The sequence below is a fragment of the Macrotis lagotis genome, chromosome 1 (genome assembly GCF_037893015.1).
Source record: "Macrotis lagotis isolate mMagLag1 chromosome 1, bilby.v1.9.chrom.fasta, whole genome shotgun sequence".
Lineage (NCBI taxonomy): Eukaryota > Metazoa > Chordata > Mammalia > Peramelemorphia > Peramelidae > Macrotis > Macrotis lagotis.
Genome location: NC_133658.1, coordinates 642,854,492 through 642,879,482, shown reverse-complemented (window position 1 = coordinate 642,879,482; position 24,991 = coordinate 642,854,492). Strand labels below are relative to the sequence as shown.

General features: G+C 45.9%; 1 protein-coding gene across 2 annotated transcripts; it reads left to right on the top strand.

The window, feature by feature from the left end:
- Positions 1-1,443: 1,443 nt before the first annotated feature.
- Positions 1,444-21,748, top strand: HYOU1 (hypoxia up-regulated 1). Of its 2 annotated transcripts, none has more exons than XM_074215224.1 (26): positions 1,444-1,542; positions 2,063-2,159; positions 2,269-2,362; positions 2,539-2,617; positions 2,811-2,965; positions 3,152-3,228; positions 3,433-3,614; positions 3,849-3,964; positions 4,110-4,302; positions 4,535-4,669; positions 4,808-4,890; positions 4,998-5,130; positions 5,696-5,880; positions 6,620-6,758; positions 7,001-7,061; positions 7,193-7,272; positions 13,210-13,398; positions 13,508-13,680; positions 14,610-14,697; positions 14,813-14,935; positions 15,132-15,265; positions 15,496-15,580; positions 19,680-19,917; positions 20,034-20,099; positions 20,191-20,241; positions 20,375-21,748. In XM_074215224.1, exons 2-26 carry the CDS (start codon positions 2,078-2,080, stop codon positions 20,440-20,442), a joined length of 3,009 nt encoding a protein of 1,002 aa, XP_074071325.1. In that variant the 5' UTR covers positions 1,444-1,542; positions 2,063-2,077; the 3' UTR covers positions 20,443-21,748. The 2 variants fall into 2 exon arrangements, with proteins under 2 accessions (XP_074071325.1, XP_074071326.1); XM_074215225.1 differs by lacking the exon at positions 1,444-1,542 and adding an exon at positions 1,649-1,719.
- Positions 21,749-24,991: the final 3,243 nt, after the last annotated feature.

The following is a 24,991-nucleotide window of genomic DNA, read 5'->3' as shown; positions in this document are numbered from 1 at the left end:
CTCATACTGGAACCTCTTGTGAAACTAGTCAATCTCTTTCAGGGTCAGAGAACAAAGCAGGTGCCATTCTGGCCGCCTACACCAGCTACATGTAGTCCCTTTGGGGAATATTCTGAAAGATAAGAGAAGCCTTTTTTCCTTGCTGCAGCTACCTCATTCCTACCAAAACATATTGCAAGATATAATGGTCTCAGGATAGCTATCTGGCAGATTGGATAGAGTCAGGAGGACCTCAGTTCAAATCAGACCTCAGATGCTTGAGACTTATTAGATGTGTGATCTTGGGCAACACCATTGCCTTGCAAAAAAAAAATTATAGTGGTCTGTATTGTATTGGTCAAATATATATTGCCTAAGTATCCAGAAACATGCTAGGTGTTGTGGATTAATGTTCCAGATTTCTGTACTATGTATTTCACAAGTACATTGTGAAATAATGAGCTAGGAGTTAGGAGACCCTGGTTCCTTGTCTTGGCTGTGCTACTGACCAGTTATGTCAGAGAAATCATTTAAGTTTTCTTGGACTCAGTTTCCTTATTTGTAAAATGGAGAGCTTAGACTGGGTGATCTACAAAATCCTTTAGCCATGAGATTCTGTGCTTAAGCCTGTATCCAGTAAATGTAGAGGTATCTGCTATTGACTCTGCCTTGGCATAATGTGGTTGGAGAAACAGATAACAACATGAGTAAATCTGAAGATGACAAGGAAAGGATATGAAGTCAGGAACAGCAGGGATTGAAGAGAAGAGAAATAGGAATGTGGATTGGCTATGTCAGGGAAAGTTTCCTAAAGGAAAACCATCTTTATTTAAGCTGGCCCTTCAGAGCCGTCTGTAATTTAAATAGGTAGCGCTGGGGCTGCGTAAGGAAGACCTAAGTTCCAGCCTGGCCTCAGACACTTACAGCTTGTGTGACCCTGGGCAAGTCACTCAACCTCTGTTTGCCTCAGTTTCCTCATCTGTGAAGTGGGATAATCAGCAGTAGCCTCAGTCTCCGGGTTGCCACAAGGATCAACCAGGGAACTGTAACTGGAGCAGCGCGGTGCCCGGGTGCGGAGGGCATCGAACTGCCAGCGAGGGGTAGAGTGCGGTGGGGCCGCGGCGCGGAGGGGGGAGGGGGAGGGGCGCAGAGCTCTGCGGCTCCGCGGCGCGCCCGCCCCCGGCCCGGCCCCGGGCCCCGCCCCCAGCAGCGCCACTGCGGGCCGGAAGGAGCGGGCAGCTGGAGCGCCTGGCGCGGCGGGGGCGGGGCGGGGGCGGGCCGGGGAGGGGAGGGGCGGCCTTTAATGCTGCGCGGTGGACCTATGGCAAGGAGGCGCCGGCGGTTACCCCGAGCCCAGGGCCTCCCCTCCCCCTCCCCCGTCTCCGAGGCAGGGGTTGGGCGAGACGCGCGGAGGGGGGGCGGGCCTTGTACGTGGCCCAATGGGAGGCCGCGCCGGGCGGCGGGGGGGCGGGGCCGGGCGCGCGGCGCAGGTCCGGGTGCCGGAGGCTCCAATGAGCGCGCGCCGCGTCCGGGCCCGGTTGGTGCGCGAGACGCCGGGGAGAGGTCGGTGGCTCCCGTAACAGTTTGCAAGCCCGAGGCGGGGAGCCGCGGCGGCGCGGGGGGCTCGGCTGGCTGCTTTGTCGTCGCGGCCCCTGCGGCGGGGCCCGCGGACGGAGCCCCGGAGGTCGCGCGGCGGGTGGGCGGAGAAGCCGGGCCGGGGGCGTGCGAGTGCGGCCCGCGGTGGGTGCCGGGCCCCGCGTGTCGCCCCGGGCCGCTCCGCAGGCCGTCCCCCTGGGAGGGCGGCGAGCACCTGCTGGTGGCGGGCGGGCGCCCCCGGGCCCCCCGGGCGCCCCTGCCAGCTCGGGCCTCCGGTGGATGTGAGAACCCGCCCTTTCACGTGGTCCGCCGCCCGAGGCGAGGGCTGTTTGCTCCCAAGCTCGGACTTGAGGGTCTCGGGGGTCCTCGGCTTGGCGGGAAGAGTCGGGCCGCCTCGGGGTCAGGAGAGCAGCCTCACCCGGCACAGCCCCCCCAGCCCCCCTCCCCCACCCCGGAATTTCAGTTTTGTACTTTGTCTTCCCGCTAGGCCTCAGGGGCTAAAATGGAGCGAAAGAGGAGGCCCGGGCACCTGCCCTGCTGGACCCTGCTGGCGGTGTGCTTGGCCAAGCTCTTGGGGTCGACTGGTACGTATGGCCCCCCTCCCTCAGCCGGAGCAGACCCGAGATGCTCCATCCCTTCTCCTCCCTAACCACACACAAGCGTCCGCTCAGGGACTTTCTAACTGTCTCTCAGACGCACTGGCCGTGATGTCGGTGGATCTGGGCAGTGAATCCATGAAGGTGGCCATCGTCAAGCCTGGTGTGCCGATGGAAATCGTGCTCAACAAGTGAGGACAGCCTCTTGGGGAGGAGGGGCTGCTAGGGGCCTGGGACCTTGCGGGGGAGATGGGCTTTTCTTCTACCTCTCAGCTGCTTCATTTTTGTTGTTGACGGGGAGGGAGTTTGGGTCTTCACTCTTCTTTTCTGAGGTTTCTCTGATTTTCCTCCCTCTCTCTCATCTTAGGGAGTCCCGGAGGAAAACACCTGTGGTCGTAGCCCTGAAAGAGAATGAAAGATTCTTTGGGGATGGTGCAGCAAGCATGGTGAGCTAGAGACCTTCCTTTTCCATTGATGGTAGGGAGCTGGGAACCGGGCCTCAGAATAGTGGCTCCTCCATAGCCTCCAGGAAATGTAGGGCAGTTGACTCTCAGGCTTGATTAAATCCCTAGGGGCAGAGGGTGTGAAGGGACTTGAAGAAGTAGTATCTTGGGGTTACCACGACTCTCTGTTCTCCAGGCCATCAAGAACCCCAAGGCCACCGTGCGGTACTTTCAAGACCTGCTGGGGAAGCGGATCGATAACCCACATGTGGCACTTTACCGGGATCGCTTTCCTGAGCAGGAGCTCGGCGCTGACCCACATAGGCAGACTGTTCGATTTCTGTTGAGCCCGTGAGTGACCACTCAGCAAAGAATTTTATTTCTTAATTTTTTTTTTACTCTGTGCTGGGCAGGACGTGGGGTGTATGGTAATAGTTGTCCAAACTGTTTTTTCCCAGAGAGGGGCTACAGTGCAAATAGTCCTTCTGACATAGTATCTGAGTGTTCCTTCAATCATTTATCTGATCCTTCCCTTAGGCAATTACAGTTCACTCCAGAGGAGGTTTTGGGCATGGTTCTCAATTACTCTCGTTCCCTAGCTGAGGATTTTGCTGGTAAGTGACAGGGCTGCTGATAGAGGCCTGGTTGCTCCAGGATATGGATAGGAAGTAGAGGGGACTGAGGAATATAGGGTACAAGGGTGGGAAGTATTGACTAGATCATGGGCAGACCCAAATATGGGCAGTAAATTTGGAGTTTGGGTTGAAAATTAGGAAAGGCTATGTGAAGGTGACAGGAATCCCTCTTCTCTTCCACAGAACAGCCCATCAAGGATGTAGTGATCACTGTGCCAGCCTTCTTCAACCAGGCTGAGCGCCGGGCTGTGCTGCAGGCTGCCCGTATGGCCGATCTGAAGGTGTTACAGCTCATTAATGCCAACACTGCCACTGCCCTCAGCTATGGAGTCTTCCGCCGCAAAGATATCAATGCTACTGCCCAGGTACTGAGAAGGGAGGAAAAACTGGGAGCACTTAGACTGGGGGGGTGGGGGTGGGAGGATTACTTCAGCTGGCATGGCCTGGTCAGTAAAATGCAGAAACGACTCTGCTGTGAGTCCCTTGATCCGTGTTTGTCAGGTGGAGGGTTGGGACAGTCTGGAAAAACCCCCAGTTTGGTTTCTACATGGGTAAGACAGCAGTGTGTGCTGACTTGCTTGCCCACACTCTGCCTTCAGAATGTGATGTTCTATGACATGGGAGCGGGCAGTACTGTGTGTACCATCGTCACCTATCAGACAGTGAAAACCAAGGATGCTGGTACTCAGCCCCAGCTGCAGATCCGTGGTGTGGGGTGAGTGGTCAGCAGGTTTGGGGGAAGGCTGTGGTGGTTGGGGGGAAGGGGTGTGGCCAGCAGCTCAAGTTTATATTTTTTACGTGATGAGGGGAGGCTAAGGGGTTATGAGTTCTTTTTTCCATGTTCCCTTCCCCCCACCTAGGTTTGATCGAACTCTGGGTGGCCTGGAAATGGAATTACGACTGAGGAAGCATTTGGCAAAACTCTTCAATGAGCAACGCAAGGGACAGGGGGCAAAGGATGTTCAGGGAAATCCTCGGGCCATGGCCAAACTGCTTCGTGAGGCCAACCGGCTCAAAACCATCCTGAGTGCTAATGCTGACCACATGGCACAGGTGCCAGCCAAACTTGGAGGGTTGGGGAAGACCTTGCTTTCTTAATTCTTCTCTGGTAGCCAGGCTCCCTGGCCAGAGTTATGTTTTTTGATTGGGCTGTGGCCCTTGGCTTTTCCTGATCCCTCACTTTTAAACTCCTAAAACTTTTCAGAGATTGAGTTCTTCCCTGTCAAGCCCAGAAAAGGGATCCTCAGGAACATGTCCTTAACACTGATCTTTGTCCCTTCCCCAGATTGAAGGACTGATGGATGATGTGGACTTCAAAGCAAAAGTGACCCGGGCAGAATTTGAGGAGTTGTGTGGGGACCTGTTTGATCGGGTGCCTGGACCTGTGCAACAGGCTCTCAGCAGTTCGGAAATGAATTTGGTGAGGGGAGATGGTCTGGCATTGCATTGAGACTGGGGCAAGGGAGGAGGGTTCAGTGGGGAGGTGAGGGAGGGAGAGGACAGTTGGGGGGAGGGAGCTGCTCACTCCCTATTCCACACTGTGCTTCCTCCTCCTCAGGAAGAGATTGAGCAGGTGATCTTGGTAGGGGGTGCCACTCGGGTCCCCAAAGTACAGGAGGTGTTGTTGAAAGCTGTGGGCAAGTAAGTTCCTGGGAAGTTGGGGTGAGCTGGTGGATGTGTTGGGCTATGCAGAACATTTAGAAAAACCCCTCATTGTCCAATCTCTTCCTTTTGTTCCTCTACCCCAGGGAGGAGCTGGGCAAGAACATCAATGCTGATGAAGCAGCTGCCATGGGTGCAGTGTACCAGGCTGCTGCCTTGAGCAAGGCCTTCAAAGTGAAACCCTTTGGCGTTCGGGATGCCACCGTCTATCCTATTCAGGTAAGCAAGCCTCTCTGTCTCCTTGACTTTTTTTCCTCTTTGGTTTGTGTTTATCGAATATCTTCTATGTGCCAACCAGTGTGAAGGTGCTAGCAATTCAAGGACAAAAACAACTTAGATTCATCCTTCTTTCAGGGAGTTGACATGCTAGTCACACATCCTACCCACAGATTGGGCCAGGAAGACCTGGGCCTTAATAATACAATACTGGCTGTGTGACCCTGGCCAAGTCATTTAATCTGTGTCTTCTGGGCAAATAGGGATCCCTGCGAGTGTACATTGACTTAGAAAACTGGAAAATAATAATTATGTGTGTTGTATTGTTTTGTTTAACATTTCCCTGTTAAATTTTAGTTGGATTCTCTAAGGTGACTGTAAATTGCAGAGATGTGTTTACCTGAATGAGTAGAGGAAGTTTCCTTAATTTAGAAGCCCTGGTGCCAGTGAAATCACAGGTCCTCACTGTCTCCATCTCTTTCCTCTCCTGGTCTGGCTTGCTGTCCTTCCCTTTCCTCCCCCCCACATTCTCACTTTACTTGTATCCCCACTTTTTTCCCATTCATAGGTGGAATTCACAAGAGAAGTGGAAGAGGCAGGCCCTCGAAGCCTGAAACATAACAAACGGGTCCTGTTCTCTCGCATGGGACCGTATCCCCAGCGAAAAGTCATTACCTTTAACCGCTACAGCGATGACTTCCATTTCCATGTGAACTATGGTGACCTGGGATTCTTGGGACCCGAGGATCTCAGGTGAAGAGGCAGGATATGCGAGTTGTGGGATAAGGGTCTGCAGGATGATGAAAGGAGAGCTTCTAGGGGCTTAAAAAATCTTTTTTTTAAATTTTACTTAAGGCAGTGGGGTTGTGACTTGCCCATAGTCACACAGCTAGGCAATTATTAAGTGTCTGAGGCCAGATTGGAACTCAGATTCTCCTGACTCCAGGGCCAGTGCTGCCCCGGGCTTAAATACTTTTAATGAAGGGAAGTTATGGAGATCTTATGTCCAGAGGAATTCAGATAAGAATTGAAAAATTCAGACCATTTAAAGAAGTGGATCATTGAACACTTAAAATGCTAGAAAACATCTGTTTTCAGACTCAGAAACTGTTGGCTAAACTTAGGTATATAGATGATGCATCTAATAGGGAAGTGTTTTGAGTTTCTGCATTTAAAGATATTTCAAAATGTTTAGTGTGTATTTTTCAAAAATATTTAGAAATTGATGCTCTGAAAGAAAGGCATTGAATATTAGACAGGTGCTAGGCCTGTAGAAAATGGTAGGAGAAGCAAGGAATCATATAGACCATGAAACCAAAATAATAAATTCTTAGAGTTGAAAGGATCTTGGAAGGTCTTTGAAAAAATCCATCTTTCCAATCTAAACAGCAAGCCCCTCAGAAGTCATCCACTTCAGACACCTGGCAAGGCGTGGGGAGGTTTTTGTCTTGGGCCACATGGGAGCTGAGGGTGTGGTTTGATCTCCTCCCAGGGTATTTGGTTCTCTGAACTTGACCACAGTCAAACTGAAAGGAGTGGGGGAAAGCTTTAAGAAGTACCCTGACTATGAGTCCAAGGGCATCAAGGCCCACTTCAACCTGGATGAGAGTGGTGTCCTGAGCCTGGATCGGGTAAGGTTTTTTTGTTGGAGAAAAGAGGGAGATGCCTAATATCCATTTAGCTCCTGACCAGCTCCCTGGGTTCTGGAAGAGGAACTACATGGAGGGGTATTGGGACACCAGAAAATACCTAACTACATGGGGAGATAAGGCATCCCAAGGGGAAAAAAAATGTGAAGGACCAAATACAAATGAAAATTTAACCTGTATGGTGCCACTCCATAAGGTCCTAATGCTGTGAAACTCATTTCTAGGTGGAGTCTGTATTTGAGACAACAGTGGAGGACCGGCCTGAAGAGGAGTCCACTCTCACCAGTAAGGAAGGGGCCAGATAGGGATTCAATGTTTAGAAGTTTCATGTTGATAAGCATGGATCTGGGGTGACATGTAGTGTGGGTAATAGTACTACCCTACAGTCCTCTAATCCTGGACCTTCTTCCCCCTAGAACTTGGCAACACCATTTCCAGCCTTTTTGGAGGTGGCTCTACTCCAGAGGCCAAGGAGAATGGGACAGACACTGTGCAGGTGAGCTCTCTTCTCTAGCCTCCTCTTCCCAGAGTGATCCACAGCCAGTTCAACTTAAATGTTAACGAAGTACAATCCAGAGAGGACTTCCACCCAGGCCTGGCAGAGAGTAGCCAGAGACCATTTGGGTTCTCTTTTGGTGATGTGGTGGATTCCAGAAATCCCCAGGAAGGATCACAAGTGGACTAATGGAGTTGTTCCTGAGCTGGTGTTTGGTGAAGTGTGGTGACTATCTGTTACATGCTACTGGGTCCACTTAGTATTAGGAGTGTACTTGTTTCTTCTACTAGAAAACTGTGGACTGGCTTATTTTTCTCTGTAGTCTTCACTTTGTAAATAATCCCTGATAGAGAGGAAGGAGCTGTGAGGGAGCATTGACCTGGGAACCAGAAAGTTGATTCTGATCTGCCCTTCACTCTTTGGGTGGCTTGAAACAAAGCCTCTCCACTCTCAAGGCCTTGGGTTGGAGCAGCTAATCTCCACAGTGATAGCTCTCCACTTTCAACCTTCCACGATTGAGTGAACTCCAAGGATTTGGAAATTGATTCACAAGCAGGGGGAGCCACAGAAGGTTTTGAGCAGAATGTGATATGGCCAGATAGGAGATGAAGGGTGGGGAGTTGGGGCTGGGGATTTGAGGAAAACCTGTTGCAAGGTTATTAAAGTCATAAGCAAGGCTATCCTGACCTAGGATGAGGCCTGAGAGAATAGAGAGGAAGGGATAAAGTAAGAACAACTAGGAGAGATTTCTTTATCCCTCCTATTTTCATAGCTAAATATAACCACAAGGTTTCAAATGTGGGAGACTTGATTTTTTTTTAAATACAGGGATGAAGTTTATTTCATTTAGGGCCATCCAGTTATGGTAGGAGCACCTTTTGGTACAGAGTCTCTCATTGTTGAAATTGTTTATGCAGGGCTTTCATTGACTGTTTTGTTGGAGATATCCAGGAAGGAATTATTTGTGACCAATTAAAATTTCATGTTTATTTTAAGGATATATTCCTCATCCATTTATATCACTAGGATATAAATCTTTCTAAACTGTTTGCCTTCTCAAAGACCTGTTAATTCGATTAAATATTGATCAGGACATGGGACTCTGCTATGCCATGGGAATTCTGGAAATAGTCCAGTGAAGCCAGCTGGCTTGAAATGTCTCTGACTTTCTCTTATTCTATAAGCAAATATGGTTCAGTGGTGGTCTTGGGCTAGATAGAAGGATCTGGGGTTAGGGGTTACTTAGTTAACTGGTGGGGTTGAGGAGGTGGCAGACCATAGATCAGAATTAGATTTGGAGATGAGTGAAGCCAGAGTGATAGAATGAATGAATCAGAAACATAAACACTTATTATTTACTATGATCTGGGCTTAGTGCTGGAGATAGAAATAAAAGAGTGACTGAGGAATTTTTGTTAGCAAAAAGTTGGCCAGAGTGTTTCAAGCTGGGAAGTCATAGCGATGGAGAGTATAGTATTATGAGAGTCATGCCCTTTCCGGAAGCATTGACCTGATTATTGTTCCCAGAGGGAGTGGGTAAGATGGCAAGGAAAGAGCCAGGAACTAGAGAAGGCAGGGGGAGCAGAATCATAGCATCTCCAAGATGGGCAGGACCTCAGGGACTCAAGAATCCCCTGCCCATTAAGTGTGAGGGAGGGGATACCAAGCTCTCAAGAGGCAAATTCCCCTTTGGGGTAATTCTAATTATTAGCAAGTGTGGACTTACTCTAGTCCTTCAATGAACCAGACCTGGCCTTTCTGTGGGCATGAGTCTTTCCATTAATTTGTCAGCAGTCAATCTATCCTGTGTACTTGCTCCAGTTCTTGGGATGGAGCACATGGAGATCTCCTGGCTATCTCTAGCTCTCAGTATGTGACAGGCCCATCTGTTTCTCCCTTCTTCTAGTCTTACATTTCTCTGATGGTGTCCTTTTCACTACTTCATCTGGGTCATGCTTCTTTTGTAATGTAGAAGTACCTGCTCACTGCCACCATGTTTGCAGCTCTCCAGTGTCCTTTGGGGGAATCCTTAACTTCAGACCTGCTTCTTGACACTTCTTACTCTTTGCTCCTAATTCTCCCCAGTACTTGGAAACAGCTGTGATGTCTTCTGCCCTGCCCAGGTCATCTTATCTCTAGCCTAACATTTCTAGTTTCTTTAACCCATCCTTAATATGTCCTGTCTTCAGAAGGTTCTTCTGTACTGTGGCTATCTTTAGAACGTTCTCATCATGATCATTCTGGAGCTCAGAACTAAATTCATACTCCAAATGTTGCCTGGAGAAGATCATGCTCCCTGATACATCCCAAGCTTATATTCTCATTTTTAGTTGCCAGTTGGCTTGAATTGAGTTTGCATACCACCAAAGTCCCCAGCTCCTTTCCCAGTAAGTAGCTTCCCAGCTATGTCCCTTCATCTTATACTCCTAAAGCCAACTTTCTGGATATATTGACTGCTGTTAAAATGGAATGTTTTTAGATTCTGTCCAACATTGTACCTTGTTCAGATCATTTTGGATCCTGATGCTGCTTTGACTAGCATGCCATATGTGGCTTTAGATCATGAATAAAAATGATCAGTGTCATGGAATCTGTTGTTTTGATTTCTCATTCAACTGCTTGGAACCCTTGACTTCCTTTGAGATTTATCTCAAGTTATGCCCATGCTAAACCTTTACTAATTCCCTTGCTGCTAGTCTCACAGATTATCTTTTTTGAGTTGTATTATTTATATATTTTTATATGTACATGTTATCTTTCCCAATAGAATGTAGGATCCCTAAGGGCAGGAGCATTTCACTTTTACATCCCTAGCATTTGTCTGTGTCCAGTTTGCAATAAACAGAATCTGAGGCATTCCCCAAGTGGAGGAAGCATATGCCTAGTAATGACTACCCAGTTAATCAACCCTTTTAGAGTCTGTGCTCTTCTGCTTTGCTGAAATCTGGGTCAATGACATAGTATTCTCTGATCTGCCTGTCTAATATCTGTACTTATAAAAGGGAAGTAAGGTTAGTTCTGGCCTCACCTATACTTTTCTGAAATAAGGTTTATCGAAGTCTTTTTTTGTGTGTGTGTCACTATAATTTCTCCCAATATCCCATCTCCTCCCAAATAGTCATCCTATATAAAAAATATTTTTTAAGACCAAAAAAAGGGGTGGGGGGAGGAAAAAAGATGAATACATTGGGGGAAAGTCCAAAAATGTGCAATGTGGGACACCAATGGGGCCTCCTCTATCTCTACAAAGGGGCATGTTGTCTAGTTATCTTCTATCATAGTATCTCTTTTTCTATCTAGAACAGCATTTTCACAAGACAGTATGATCCATAGGAAAATATAGATGACAGATAGTAGATCATTATGCTCATGCTGAATAGCTTGAAGAAAACATCCTACCTTTCTGCCTTTATTCTTCTTTGGATCTGGGTGGGTTGTCAAGACTTTGAATTCCCTGCTGTCCCCTCTTCTTGATGAAGCCTCACTGGCTTTCTGGGTTGCTCCATTTCTAGATTGCAGTCACTCTTATCTTTGAAAAAGGTGTTCTTTGATTTACCAGAATCCCTGGTATATTCACTGGCTTATTGTTTGAGACTCAACTCTTTCCTTTTTTGAAAATGGAGTAACTTTTCCTGCTATAAGACTCCAGCCCCTAGTTCTTTCAATAACAACTGTCTGTAACTCAGCAGTCACATCATTGAGTTTTCTCAGTGTCTTGAGATAAGTATGTATGAGGTATGTATGAGGCTGTTGACTTGAACCTGTCTAGGGCAGCAGAGTATTTTTATTCTCTCCACGCAATTCAAATCTTTATTAGTAGTCATTTTTGTTGTCGTTCTTTTCAAGGAAGTGTTGCTCTTGATAGAGAAATACTTTAGGGGATCTACGATTTCATCAGCAGTGCAGATCACAGTCCATACATACCCACCCCCCCTTTTGACTCTTGTTTACATCCTCCTTACACAGTGGAGTCCATCAAGCATGTTGGAGACATTCCTCTAATTTTGGACATAATGTGGGATCAGGACAGCACTTATGTTATCCATCTGTTACCTATCCATTTTGCTCTGCAGCACTCACTTTTATAGTCATATTTTTCTGTCTATCTCTTAGATATTTTTTATACTTCTTTTTCCAACATGTTCCTAACATGCAGAAACCTCTTTTAGGCTCTCTGCCATTCCATTGTCTGTTGGATGGTGAACAGTTTTTATTCTTCATAGAGTGGTTTTCCATGATTCACTGCTGGGTAACATCAACAGAAGATAATTGCTGTTAAGATGTGTTTGGGAGTTTTGGGTTTTGTTTTGCAAAGACTATGATAATAGATTGGTTTTTTTTAAACTTTCTATTGATATTTTTCTAATTACATGTTAAGAAAATTTTTCAAGATACATCCACATGTATAAGTTAAACAATTTTCTTCCACCCTCCCTTCCCACTTCCCCTTCTCTCAGTGGCAAACATTGTATATGTTTTGTACATGTTATTTAGCTTGTTTATATATATTAGTCATTTTCTGTATGAGGAATTAGGACTAAGGGAAAAGAAAGAAAACCATGGGATAGGAAAGAAAAAATAAGAGAAATTTTAAAAAGTGAACACTGTTCACTCCAATTCTGTGGGGGTTTTTGGTTTGTTTCACTTTATTTTCTTTGTCTGGATGTGTGGATGGCATTGTCCATAACAGGTGTACCTGAGTTGTGCTAACTCTGAACTGTTGAGATGAGTTGCATCCATCAAAGTTGATCAACTCACACTGTTGTTATTAATGTATACAATGTTTTCTTGGTTCTGCTCTCTTTGCTCAGCATCAGTTTTTGTAATTCTTTCCATACTCCTTTAGAGTCTGAAACCATTCATGGTTTCTTTTAGAACAAAACATAGCCATAATATTCATTGACCATAACTTGTTCAGCCATTCCCCAACTGATGGGCATCCCCTCAATTTCCAGTTCTTTGCCACTACAAAAACTGTTATGAATATTTTTGGAACATGTGGAATTTTTCCCATTTTAGGCCTAGTATTGATATTGCTGGGTCAAAGGGAATGATCAGTTTTATTGCTCTTTGGGCATAGTTATGATAATAGATTCTTATGAGCCCCCCCTTTTTTTTTTAGATTTTGCAGGGCAGTGGGGTTAAGGGACTTGCCCATGGCCACATGGCTAGGTAATTATTAAGTGTCTGAGGTCAGATTTGAACCCAGGTACTCCTGAGACCAAGGCCATTGCTGTATCCACTGCGCCACCTAGCTGCCCCAATTATGAGCCCTTCTTAAGTATATTTCATACCTGACCTATAACCTGTCATTTCTATTTTTTTTTTTATTTAAGGCAGTGATATTAAGTGACTTGATCAAGGTTACACAGCTAAGAAATTAAGTGTGTAAGACCAGATTTGAACTCGGGTCCTCCTGACTTCAGGGCGGGTGCTCTGTTCACTGTGCCACCCAGCTGCCCCCATTTTGATATTTTTAACCCATCTTCTTCTCTTATGTTTTTATTTTATTCTATCTTTGTTATTTAATTCGAAGTATTCTTGAAGGATTCATATGAGAGTAAAGTACAGATTTAGAGAGGGTGAGGGAATGGGAAGTTCTGATAGGATAGATTTAAGTGGGGGATTTCTCATTTCAGGATTTTGGAGGTGATGGTCTGACACAACTGAGGTGTGCGTGCGTGCGCGCATGCATGTTTGTGTAGTATAGATAAAGAGGACTATCTTTATCAATCAACAATGGCTTGCTTCTCCTTTATAGCAACATCAGTAATAACCCAAGTCATATTTGGGGTCTTGTTGATTTCTTTTATGTTTTCTGCATCTCTGCCATCTGGTGACCTGGGCTTTACGTGCAGGGTCCATGGTTGTGGCTAATGGCTAGGCCCAGCAAATACTCTCTGGGTTAGTCTGATTTCTCTTCCCACCCCCTTTTAGGAAGAAGAAGAGACTCCAGTCGAGGGAGGGAACAAGGAAGAGCCTGGGGAGCAGGCAGAACCCAAAGAGGAACCCAAGGTCCCAGGTGAAGGGGACACTGAACCTCCAACCCCTGAGCCAGTAGATGGTACAGCTCCTGAGGGAGAGGCTGCACCAGAAAAGGGTGATGCAGAAAAAGCTGAGGCTCAGGTGAGCTTTAAGGGGAGAATTAAGATCACCAAGAGGTCTGGAGAGAAGGATCAATCCTGACTACTTGATTATGTGCTAGAGCTTTTCGTGTTAACTTTCCAATTCCCAGGAACCAAGTGAGCCAGGAGAGCCAGGACCAGAGAGCAAAGCTCAGACCCCCGAGGAGGAAAAGAAGCCAAAGGTAGCCCGGAAGCAGAAGATGGTCGAAGAAATTGGGGTTGAACTTTCTGTGCTAGACCTTCCTGACCTCCCAGAGGATGAGCTGGCCCGTTCTGTGCAAAAGTGAGTTGTAGCAGGGAGTGGTTGGAGGAGGAGGAGGAGGACCATCTGACTATCTCCCTAGAACTGACACATGCCTTTTTTTTATCTTAATTTTTTTCCAGTTACATGTAAAGATAGTTTTCAGCATCCATTTTTATAAAATTTTGACTTTCAAATATTTCTCTCTTCCCTCCTCTCTCCCTAGCATAAGAAGTAAATCTGATCTAGATTATACATGCATAATCATGTTGATCATATTTCCAAATTAGTCATGTGAAAGAATCCAGACAAAAGGGGGAAAAAAAACTTGTGAGAAAGGGAAAAGAAAAAACAGATTTTGAAAAGTAAAAATACTATGCTCTGATTTGCATTCAGACTCCATCCTTCTTTCTGTTCATGGCATTTTTCAGTTCTAGTTTTATAGATCTTTGATTATTCTATTACTCAGAAGAGCCAAATCTATCATAGTGATCATCATACAATGTTGCCATTAACAGAATACAGTGTTCTGATTCTGCTCATTTCACTCAGCATCAGTTCATGTAAATCTTTGCAGGTTTTTCAGCAATCTACTCGTTCACCATTTCTTACAGCACAATAGTATTCCAATACATTTGTAAACCAAGCTTGTTCAACCATTATCTAATTGATGGGCATCCTTTCAATTTCTAGTTCTTTGTACAGAAAGAGATGCTATAAATGTTTATGTGTGTCCGTGTGTGTGTGTGTGTCCGTGTCCTTTTCTCTTTTTTATGATCTCTTTTGGATACCAACCTAGTGATCATATTGCTGGACCAAAGGGCATCACAGTTTTATTGCCCTTTGGGCATAGTTCCAGATTGCCCTCCTGAATAATTGAATCAGTTCACAACTCCACTAACAGTGCCAGTTTTCCCAACCCTATTTTCCTTTAATGACACTTGCCTTTTTGACCCTTATCTCCACCCCAGGCTTCAGGAGCTGACCCTTCGAGACTTGGAAAAACAGGAAAGGGAGAAGTCAGCCAACAGTCTGGAGGCCTTCATCTTTGAAACCCAGGTCAGTTGCATGGAAGATGACAGCCTGCAAGCTGCCCTTTATTTGCTTGCCAAGGGACTAAGATGGGAGGTCATCTCAGCTCTGTCTTCAACAAAGATATCTTTTGTGTCCCCAGGATAAGCTTTACCAGACAGAATACCAGGAGGTATCCACTGAGGAAGAAAGAGAGGAGATCTCTGGGAAGCTTAGTTCAGCTTCCACCTGGCTGGAAGATGAGGGTTTTGGTGCCAGCACCAAGGTGAGGTCAGGAGTCACTGGTTTGGAATCGAAAAACTTGTCTCCATCCCTCCACCCCACTATTCTACCTCATAAAATAATAAAGTTGGTAGGAGTGGGGCAAGGGCCATGATTCCCAGGAATGTTGAGGGAAATGTTCAGAAATATGGTGGCCAGGACCTCCAGGGCTATTGTTTTTCCTTGTCAACATCCAATAGGAACTGAAAGAAAAGCTGACTGAACTGAAAAAGCTATGTCGGGGACTTTTTTTCCGTGTAGAAGAGCGAAAGAAGTGGCCTGAGCGTCTGGCTGCCCTGGACAACCTCCTCAATCATTCCACCATCTTCCTCAGGTAGGTAGCTGAAGGTCCCACCTGACCTCCTTGATTCCCAGCATTTCTAAAGCATTGGAGATCATCCCTTCTTACAGAAGAAAGGACTAGAGAGAAGAGGCTATTGACCCATAGTTAGGGTTTGAGCAGCTCTCCTGATTGTAGTGTATCCTCTCAAATCTGCTTTTCTTCCTCCTCTCTCTTCCTGGTCCTCTTTCTTTCAAGCTGATGAGCTTTTGTTTGATTTATAGGGGTGCCCGGCTGATCCCAGAGATGGACCAGATTTTCACAGAGGTGGAACTGAGCACACTGGAGAAAGTCATCAATGAGACAGGGGTAATTAATCCCAAGTGTCCTGCCCACTGAGCAAGGGCTCTAGACTGGTCACTTCAGGAGAGATCTGGACAATGACAGCCTGGTTTAGTAAAGAGACACGGCTGGAGATGGAGTCAGAGACTTTAGGTCAGATCTTATCTCAGTATTGAGTGGCTGTGTGACCCTGGCCAAGCCATTTAACCACTTCTCTCTCAGTTCCTTCAATTTGTACAATGTGGAGACCTACCTCACAGGGAAGGAGCAAATGAAATCTTGTGTGTAAGGCATTTTGTGAACATTCAAGTGCCATATTAATGTTGGTAATATTGTGATTAGGGCTTGTAAGGTATATGCATAGTCTCCTATAAGAGATAAAAATAGAAAAAAGAAAATAACAGCCCATTTAATTATAGTGCTGTACAGTTTACAAAGTGCTTTTTTTTTTTATGAGGCTTGGCCCTTAGTACTAGTTGATAAGAGTCATTTTCTTCTGTTTTACAGATAAAGTTGTATGATTTGTCTTAGTCAAAGACTAGGGAGCCAATGGGCAGGGCTCTAAGGTCTGTCCTGCTGACTTCCCATCCTGTGCTTTTAGAAAGAAGGGCAAAGGGGTGGCTAGGTGGCACAGTGGATAAAGCACCGGCCCTGGAGTCAGGAGTACCTGGGTTCAAATCCGATCTCAGACACTTAATAATTACCTAGCCGTGTGGCCTTGGGCAAGCCTTTAACCCCATTGCCTTGCAAAAACTTAAAAAAGAAATTTTAAAAAAGGGCAGTTGCACCCCTTTGTTTTCCAGATGAAGAAATTAAGGTCCCAAGAATGCTTTGTCCCAACACACCCAGATGGTTAGGAGCTGAGCCTACTCAATCCTAAGGTTCAAGACTCCTCAAGTCCCCAACTTTTTCTAGAATATAGGAACTGCATGCTCAGTCCTAGTTGAATGGTATGGTCATTAGACACTATTTAGAGACAGGAGAAACTACTCTTAAGGAATGGTTCCAGAGACTAGGACATTAGATCTTCAGAGGTCAGTTGTATCAGTCTGCACAAGAGGCAAGAGTGAATGCTGTCCAGAGCATTTCAAAATGGAGCTTTAAGGGAAGGGGGAGAATTTATTCATATCTGCAGAATGTCTGAGAAGACATTCTAGCCAAGGAGAATGGGTTCAGTGGGAAAAGTGTTTGCTTTGTCCCTCCTGTGCTTAAAACATCTTTTTGTTGGTCAGGGTGTATGATTTCATCCATGGAGGGATTTCTTCTCCCAATCAGATCTCTTGACTTCCTTGTTTTAGATCTTTGGCTGCCTGGGGCTCTGAGAGGTTCACACAGCCATATGTTATGTCCTGATTTGGCCGACCCTCTTGCATTGAAACCATTGTGTGAAAGGTGTTGAGAGCCTTTTATTTATGCATAGACAAGTAAGACCAGATCCCTGCCCTTACCAGTTGGTATTCTAGGAGAGGAGCTCACCATAAGGCTGTTGGAGGTTGTGGGAAGAAATTTTTTCCAAACTGAGAGGATGAAGGGATGCTTTATGTAGGAGATGGGATTTTGACAGAAATGTGAGATCTCAAGGAGGGTATCCCAGAGCTAGGAGGTCATATGAGGAAAACCTGTGGCGGGGGGGGGGGGGTATACAGTTAGGTGGTGCAGTGGATAGAGCACTGGCCCTGGAATCAAATCCGGCCTCAGACACTTAATAATTACCTAGCTATGTGATCTTGTCAAGTCATTTAACCCCATTGCCTTGTAAAAAAAAAGAAAAGAAAAGAAAACCCAAGGCGTGGCAAAGAGTTCAGTTTGGTGGGAAACTTAGAGCCCACACAAACAAGGAAATAAAACCTTAAGTATATTTGATAAACAACAGAGAACTAGTAAAAGACTTTGAGCAGAGAAGTGACTTGATTAATTCCTTTGCATAAGAAAATTTAATTTGGCATTCCTGTGAGGGATGGATTGGAGGTGAGAGAGTGAAGGCAGCAGCAGAATAGCAGGCTGCCACAGCAGCTCAGGGAAGGTCTAATGTTGTCTGTTCTACTGAGTTCATGAACATAAGAAGAAAAGGAAAGTATAAATGAAATACTGCAAGTAGAGCTGGAAGGAGCTGTCAACAGACTGGCTATGCAAGGTGAGGGTTGTGGGGAGTCAGTTAGGATGCAGGGCTGGAGCAAAGGTTAGTGACTGTTGAAACCTGCCAGAGAGTGGAGCAAGAGATTCAGGAGAGTAGAAGGCTGAATCTTGGGAGAAAGTTCCCAAGTGAAGCAATCCCAGGGCTTTGTGCTCTGCCTGCTGCTATGGCTGGGGGACATTTAACAGAAATACAAGACGTTCCCCTTGTCCTCAGGGAATTTTGTGTCTAGAGAGGGAAAGGAGACTAGCTTGTTTTGGCAAAGAGCAATCTTTTCCCAAGATGTGAACTAGAGAACCATTTAGTAAATGCTTAAACTATGACAGAATAAACACTAGATTTCAGTGACTCGTTTAGAGAGGTTGGATCACAAAATCTCAAGACTAGAAGGGACTTCAGAGATCATCCAGCTTTCCCTTGAAGTCTTTCACTGATGGAGATTCAGGGTTTTTGGTTTTAATTTAAGCCAAAATCTACCTCTCTGTGACCCCTCTCCCTGGTTCTTAAGCCAAACAGATCTCATCTGATCCCTCTTCCATCTGAAATCCATTCAGATACTCCCAGAGATCTGTCATCGGTTGTTCCCTCCCTAAGTCAGCTCAGCTTCTCCAAACCCAACCTTCACTCAGCTTTTGTTTTCTCACTTGTAAAATGAGTAAGTTGGACTGGATCTGTCTCTGACTCTAGGTTTCTGGGTCAGGGTCCCACCCATTTCCTTCAGCTGGTTCTTGAGTGATGTGGTTTCAGATCTCCTCAATCTCTTAGTTTGTCAGTGTCTCACCTAAATTTTGCATAGAGCTGACCTGCATAGAGCTGACCACCTCACTTGAGCCATGGTCTGACAAGGACAGTGTACACAAAGTGAAACTATTCTTTCTCTTAAGACATTATCTCTCTTGGTGTGGTTTTAAGATTGCCTTAGGTTTTTTTTGGCCTCTCAAGTGATTTGTAGTCACTCAACACAAAGGGTGTTTGTGCACTGGTGCGTCGGAGTCTTTTTTCATACCAGTTACTTTAATCACACCTTCCCCACCTCATGTTGTGCAGATTCAGATGTTTAAACATTAGCATTATGCAGTTTTGTGTGAATATTTATTCCCATTTAGAAGAGTGGTTAAATGGACATCATAAACCACCAGAAAGTTGGGCAGGGTGAGCATGGACAAAGAGGCAGCTACATGTGAGAGGTCTCAGGATAGGGATGGGTTTGAGAATCAGGGGTGATGAGAAGTGAGGGGGATAGGAAAAAAGTAGAGGCAATGAGTGTAGACTTAACAATTAGAAACTTGTAGGGGAAAAAGGAAGGATTAAGGAAAGGGAGGTTATTTTGGAAGGTGGGTTTTTTCCTTCCCCTTTTTTATTGGAGCTGGAGAGAATAGCAGGTGGAAAAGAGCCAGTCAGTCAGTGGGCCACCTATTAAAGATTTGTGCAGAGATATGATGTGATGAAAAGTTCACTTTATTCCAACAAGCATTTAAGAGTCTTCTTTGTGCCAGTTAATTTTGTTTTAAAAAAAATCAGTAAGAATTTGTATTCTTTATTTTTTGTTTTGTTTTTAGATTTTTCAAGGCAGTGGGGTTAAGTGGCTTGCCCCAAGGCCACACAGCTAGGTAATTATTAAGGGTCTGAGGCCAGATTTGAACTCGGGTACTCTGACTCCAGGACCGGTGCTCTATCTACTGTGCCACCTAGCCGCCCCAAGAATTTGTATTCTTCAGGATGGAAAAAATATTTAAAAAATTAAACTAGCCAATGCTGAGAGGTAGTTTGGTTTAGCTGAAGGCTGCTCTCAGAATCCAGAAGACCTTGGTTCAAGATTTTTCTCTGACATGTAAGATTCTGTGACCCTGGATGAAGTCCTTTCACCTCTCAATGTTTGTAACAGTGAAATGAAAAGTGTGTGTCCAGATTTAAAGAGTCAGTAGGAGATCAGTACCCAGCTAGGCTTCCCCCTCTACTTCAAGCTGATGGAGTCTTGTGCCCAATCCCTAGGCCTGGAAGAATGCCACCCTGGCAGAACAAGCCAAACTCTCCACCACTGAGAAGCCAGTTCTACTTTCAAAGGATATTGAGGCAAAGATGTTGGCTTTGGATCGGGAGGTTCAGTACCTGCTGAATAAAGCCAAATTCACCAAACCCCGGCCTCGGCCCCGGGACCAGAACAAGACCCAGACTGACCCTTCACAAAATCAAAGTACCACTGCCCAGGAGGAGGTCATTCCACCGCTGGGTAAGAGATTCCCAGTCATGCCCTTTGGTCTTTCTTTGGGTGGGTGAGAGGAAGGTATGTGACCTCTTCCAGAGCCACCTTCCCACTCATTTCTTGTTCTTCCCTGTGATCCTCAGATGAAGATGCAGAGCCCATTCTAGAGCCGCCTGTTGCAGGGGAGAAGGCAAAGATTCCTGATTTAGGTGAGTGGGATCATGCAGGGAAACTTGGCCTAAAGCTTGCTCTGCCCTTCCCCACCATGCTGGTGTCTGATCTTTTCTCTTCCCACTTTAGGGCTTGATCTAGGAGAGGCTGAGCCTTTGGAATTGAGTGGACCAGGGGCAGGTGAGGCTTGAACTGAGAACATGTCTCAAGTGGGTGGAGGGATGGGTGTCCCTAGGGAAACATTGGTGATCTCTGCCAAGAAGCGACAATGTCTTTGTGCCCCTGCCTCATCGCTCTTTCCTTCCCTCCATAGATTCAGAGCAAAAGGAGCAGCCTCCACCACCAAGGCCACAAGAGACCCGGTCAAATGACGAGCTATAGCCGTCCCCTCCCCTGACAATCCCCTTCCTCCCAACCATCTCTATTTATTGTCCATTGGGGGGAAGGGGATGGATCTTCCCTGAGGAGGGAGAATGAAGAAGCAGCCCCCAGCTCCCTTTTTCTTCTGGTGGGGATATTAGGGGCTTAATTGGAGCTGCAACCTCTTTCCCAGGCCCTGGCAGCACATCTTGAATGTTTCTAGATCACCCCAAGTTCTTTTGCTATGCCTGGAAGTGGACAGGGACTAGCATGAGAACAGGCAGCTGAGATGGGCTGGGTATGAGGGTACATCAGGAAAGGGAGGGATTCCTGTTGGTACACTTGGAAATAAAGGTCTGCCTGTGAGAGAGGTGTGGAAGAGTGGGGGGGGGCTCCAGGAGAGAGGGGGGACTGCTGGCCTGGGGGGGTCTGACCTTCCTTTCTGGATCTCCCCCCTTTCTCTCCAAATCTCCATGGCCACTAAACAAATACTGTCCCATGTGCACTTATTTGGGGGGAGGGGAGGGAGGACTAAAGGAGCCAGTCGGTGTCCCCTCTTGGTCACTAAGTTGGGTGCCTGGCTCCCCACCTGTCTCCTGGCTTCTCTTTCCTCTCCCACCCACCACTCATGATTTTCCCCCCAAAGAGGCAACCCTGTTGCCTTTGTCTCGGGGCATCACTAGATTGAGGTTCTGCTCTTGTCTGTGGCCTCTTCCAGTCAGAGCAGGGTCCGGAGGTGAGGGGGCATGGTGACCCATGCACACCTGGGGTTGCCCCTGTAGCTTAGGTAGGGATGGTGGAGGTAGAAATCCAGAAGGCCTTTTTTGGGGAGCTGAGGTGGGAGGAGAGAGGAAAGCCGAGCTTGGGTCGAGGGTGGTAGATGGGGCTGGTGAGGGGGCAGGACTGGGGTGACGGCCCCCAGGAGGTGCTGCCAATCTCACCTTGGGACTGGCCCCTGGGGCCGCCACCCTTCCCCTGGGCAGACCAAAATGTGCTTTCTACTGTGAGCCCCGGCCCGGGTGGGGGCCTCCCTGGCCGGGGCCAGATGCCTTTGGGGGCCAGGCGTCAGAAGGGGGGTGTTGTCAGTTCCCGGGGTGTAGGTCAGGAGTGGGACCCCCCCTGCCTCCTGTCTGGGTCTCCATTTTCCTTTTTTCTTTTTTGCCACATTGGCAGAAACAGGGCCCTCTAGTGGTCTCCCCACCCCTTTCCTGAGTATTTGGGTTCTTTGACTAGGAGTTGGGGCCGGTTGGACAGTTTTGAGTCAAAAAGTACTTTGAGACATTGTTAATTGAGAAATGGTTTCAATAAAATATTCGCTTTTCTACAACCTGCCTCTGTGTGTCAGTTTTCTTTTATTAAGTTTCACTCTGGCCCTGAAAACCAGGTGAGGGAAAGGACCGAGCCCACCTGGGGGCAGCCGGCGAGCAGGCCCCTCCGGCCAGGCCAGGCGCCAAGCCCAGGCCGCCCTGAGCGCCGTGCCTAAGCCTGGTTTTATTTGTTGCCGTGAAACAGAAGCCAAAATAGACAAAGTTTGAGGGAGAGAAATGGCAAGAGCGCCATGTGGGCCACACGTGGACAGTTAGGTTTCCACGGCGCCCACCCAGGGACTCGGAGGGCGCTGGGCCAGGACCCAAAGTGAGCTGCAGGAGACTGGACCCGCGCCGGCTGGAAGCAAGTGGCTGGGCTGGGGGGCGCGCCCAGGAAAATCCCTTTGAGAGTTGAGAAGAGAATGGTCCGGATTGGGACTGGGAGAGACCTCCAGGCCCTGCAGAGGCAAGAGGTGCCAAAGAAGCAACCCGGGGGATGTGTGGGTGCGCATGGATGAGATCTAAAAGGATGGGATGTGGCAACAGATTGGACATCACAGGGAGGCAGAAGGAGACATCAGGGATGGCACAGAAGTCTTGCACCCAGGTGACTGCGGGGATGATGGTGGTATCCTGGACAATTTTTAAGAATTTGAGGAGAGTTCTGTCTTGGACATGTTGCATTTGAATTATCCTAACAGACAGTAGGTTCAGGTTAAGTGTATCCCTGGTTTAAACATGAACTCATTTATAAAACTGTGGAAGAATATGGCAGAAGATTGTCAGTCAATGTGCCAGGTGGTTTTTTTTAATAAAACAAAAATGATGAAAGAAAAAAAAATCATAGAAAGTTTGACATGAAAATAACCTTCGACTAAGATCATTCCAAGAGCATGTATAGATAAAACTAAGAGTAAAACAAAAAGGAAGTGAGATTTGCCAACATTTCTGCATCATTCTGACCTTAGCTGTGATAGAGGAGCCACCATTTAGGACTGCAAACTGATATGATTTTTAAGAAGATGAAATTATTGTCAGCAACAGGACCAGGCCATATGCACATGAAAGATACCCATGTTGGAGCCAGAAGCAATGAAATATCCATTTTCAAGATATTTTGGGAAAAAATAACAAGGGGGGAAAAAAAACTCAAACCCACTTCTCTGAGCTTCCCAATTACTGTGAAGAGCATGACTACCCCTCCAATCACTCAGGTTCTTTCTCTATATCCCTTGCATCTCTCTTCTCTAACCTCATAACCAGCATCCTGGGAGCCATCTCTGATCAGATTGATCTGTGTTTTACCATTGTACTCAGATGACTCCAAAGGAGAAGGTGAGGCTGGTGACTTTGCACAGTCCCTTTTCACTTAAATTCAATTCACTTGCAAGGCATGCCATCACATTCCCAATGTCATGGCTCTTTTCAAGAATGAAGGACCAACAACAACCTCCATCACCCTAGTGTAGACTGGAGTTAACTCTGGCCCAAACATTACGATAACCCCTTACTCCTAGCCTCTTTGGACTCCAATCCATTCTCTCCACATTTGCCTAAAGTAATTTTGGCAAATGGGTCTGACCTATTATTCTTTAATCAAATAGAACTCTGGGATTTATTTTCATGTCCTGACCCCTTCTTACTGGTTTGTCTTCTCATACTTTCTTTCTTTCTGAAGGGGTCTTGTTTCCCATTTCACCCTCGAGATGCTCCATTTTCAGTCTCTGTCTTTGCAAGGGCTATCCCTCATGTATGGAGCATTCTCCTTTCTTTCTCACTTCTGTCTCCTGGAATCCCTGATTTCCTTCAAAATCATCTCAAGCACCATCTTCTTTGAAACAAAGCCCTCCTTGATTCCTCCAGGAGCGAGTGCCCCACCTCCTCAGACTACCTTGTACTCATTTTATACATATCACGTATAAGTTTGTGTTCATTTTGGCTCTCCGAGTAAAACATAAGCTCTTAGAGGGTAGGGACTATTTCATTTTTGTCTTTATTTCCAGTATAGTCCCTGACAGCAAGGTGGCACAGTAGATAGAATGCTGGACCTGTAATCAGAAAGACCTTACTTCAATTTGACCTCAGATGCTTAACTCCAAGTCACTTAACCCAGGAATGCCTCAGTTTCCTTATCTGTAAAATGGGGACAAAAGATAATCTACCTCTCAAGGTTTTTATGAAGATCAAATGAGATATAACATTAAGTAAAGCACTTTGCAAACCTTAAACCTATATGTAAATGCTAGCTATTATTATTAGGCAATTAATAAATAATTGTTGATTGATTGATGGTCAATATTATTACCAAAAATATGATAATGGACATCAAACTACAACTTTTTCATCTATCTATAATAATCTATATGTATATGCAGACCTGGATGAAATTCTGAAAAAGAAATGCTTGATTTTCTGCAACATCACACATTCATAGTTGCACAATTAACTAAGAGATATAGGGAATGCAAGATCCTGTTGTGTTATATGGGCCACTATTACACAGAATATATCCAAAAGGACAAAGGAAGGGGAAGGAGCATTTATTAAGCACCTACCAGTCATCATGCTAAGTGTTCTTACAAGTATTACCTCATCTGGTCTTTACAGTAACCCTGTGAAGCAGTTGCTGTTATTATTTTCATTTTACAGTTGAGGGAAATAAGTGCACTATCTAATGGGGAATGGACCTGTATTATTATACTTATTGATGAATTGTTAATATATTGTAGATACAAAGATTTTCTCCCTTTTGACCACTTCCCTTCTTATCTTACATGCCTTAAGGTTGTCTTTTGCAAGAGCATTTTCAGTTTCAAGTAATCAGTTATCTGTTTTGTCTTTTGTAATTGCTTCTATCTTGTTTGTTAAGAATACGCTTTTTACCTATAGCTTACTCAGATACATAATCAGTTTTTCTTCTAATTTATTTATAGTGTGATCTTTACTGTTAAGGTCACATATCCATTTAGAGAGGGAGGGCTTAGTTTCATAAAAGCAGCAAGCTCCTTGGACGAGGAGGGGGTACTCCAAAGTATCCTCTGAGAATGGAATGCTTCAATTTGCATGCCAAGATTCAGGGTCACAGGTGCAGAGAGGAAAGAAAAACTGGTAGTTGTACAATATTATTTTTGGAATCACAGATGTACTAACCTTAAAAACATTAGTATTTTTCTGTGACCTAATACTCTATAGCAATGGTTTACATGCAGAGATTCTATGAACTATTGCTTCCCTTAAGGAGAGACTGTCATGGTGGTCTCAAG

Excerpts from the sequence above, each read along its gene's own strand:
- HYOU1 (XM_074215224.1), top strand. The coding sequence starts at position 2,078 with ATGGAGCGAAAGAGGAGGCCCGGGCACCTGCCCTGCTGGACCCTGCTG. Across the intron at positions 6,759-7,000 it reads GTGTCCTGAGCCTGGATCGG|GTGGAGTCTGTATTTGAGAC; the intron begins GTAAGGTTTTTT and ends ACTCATTTCTAG. Across the intron at positions 14,698-14,812 it reads CCTTCATCTTTGAAACCCAG|GATAAGCTTTACCAGACAGA; the intron begins GTCAGTTGCATG and ends TTGTGTCCCCAG.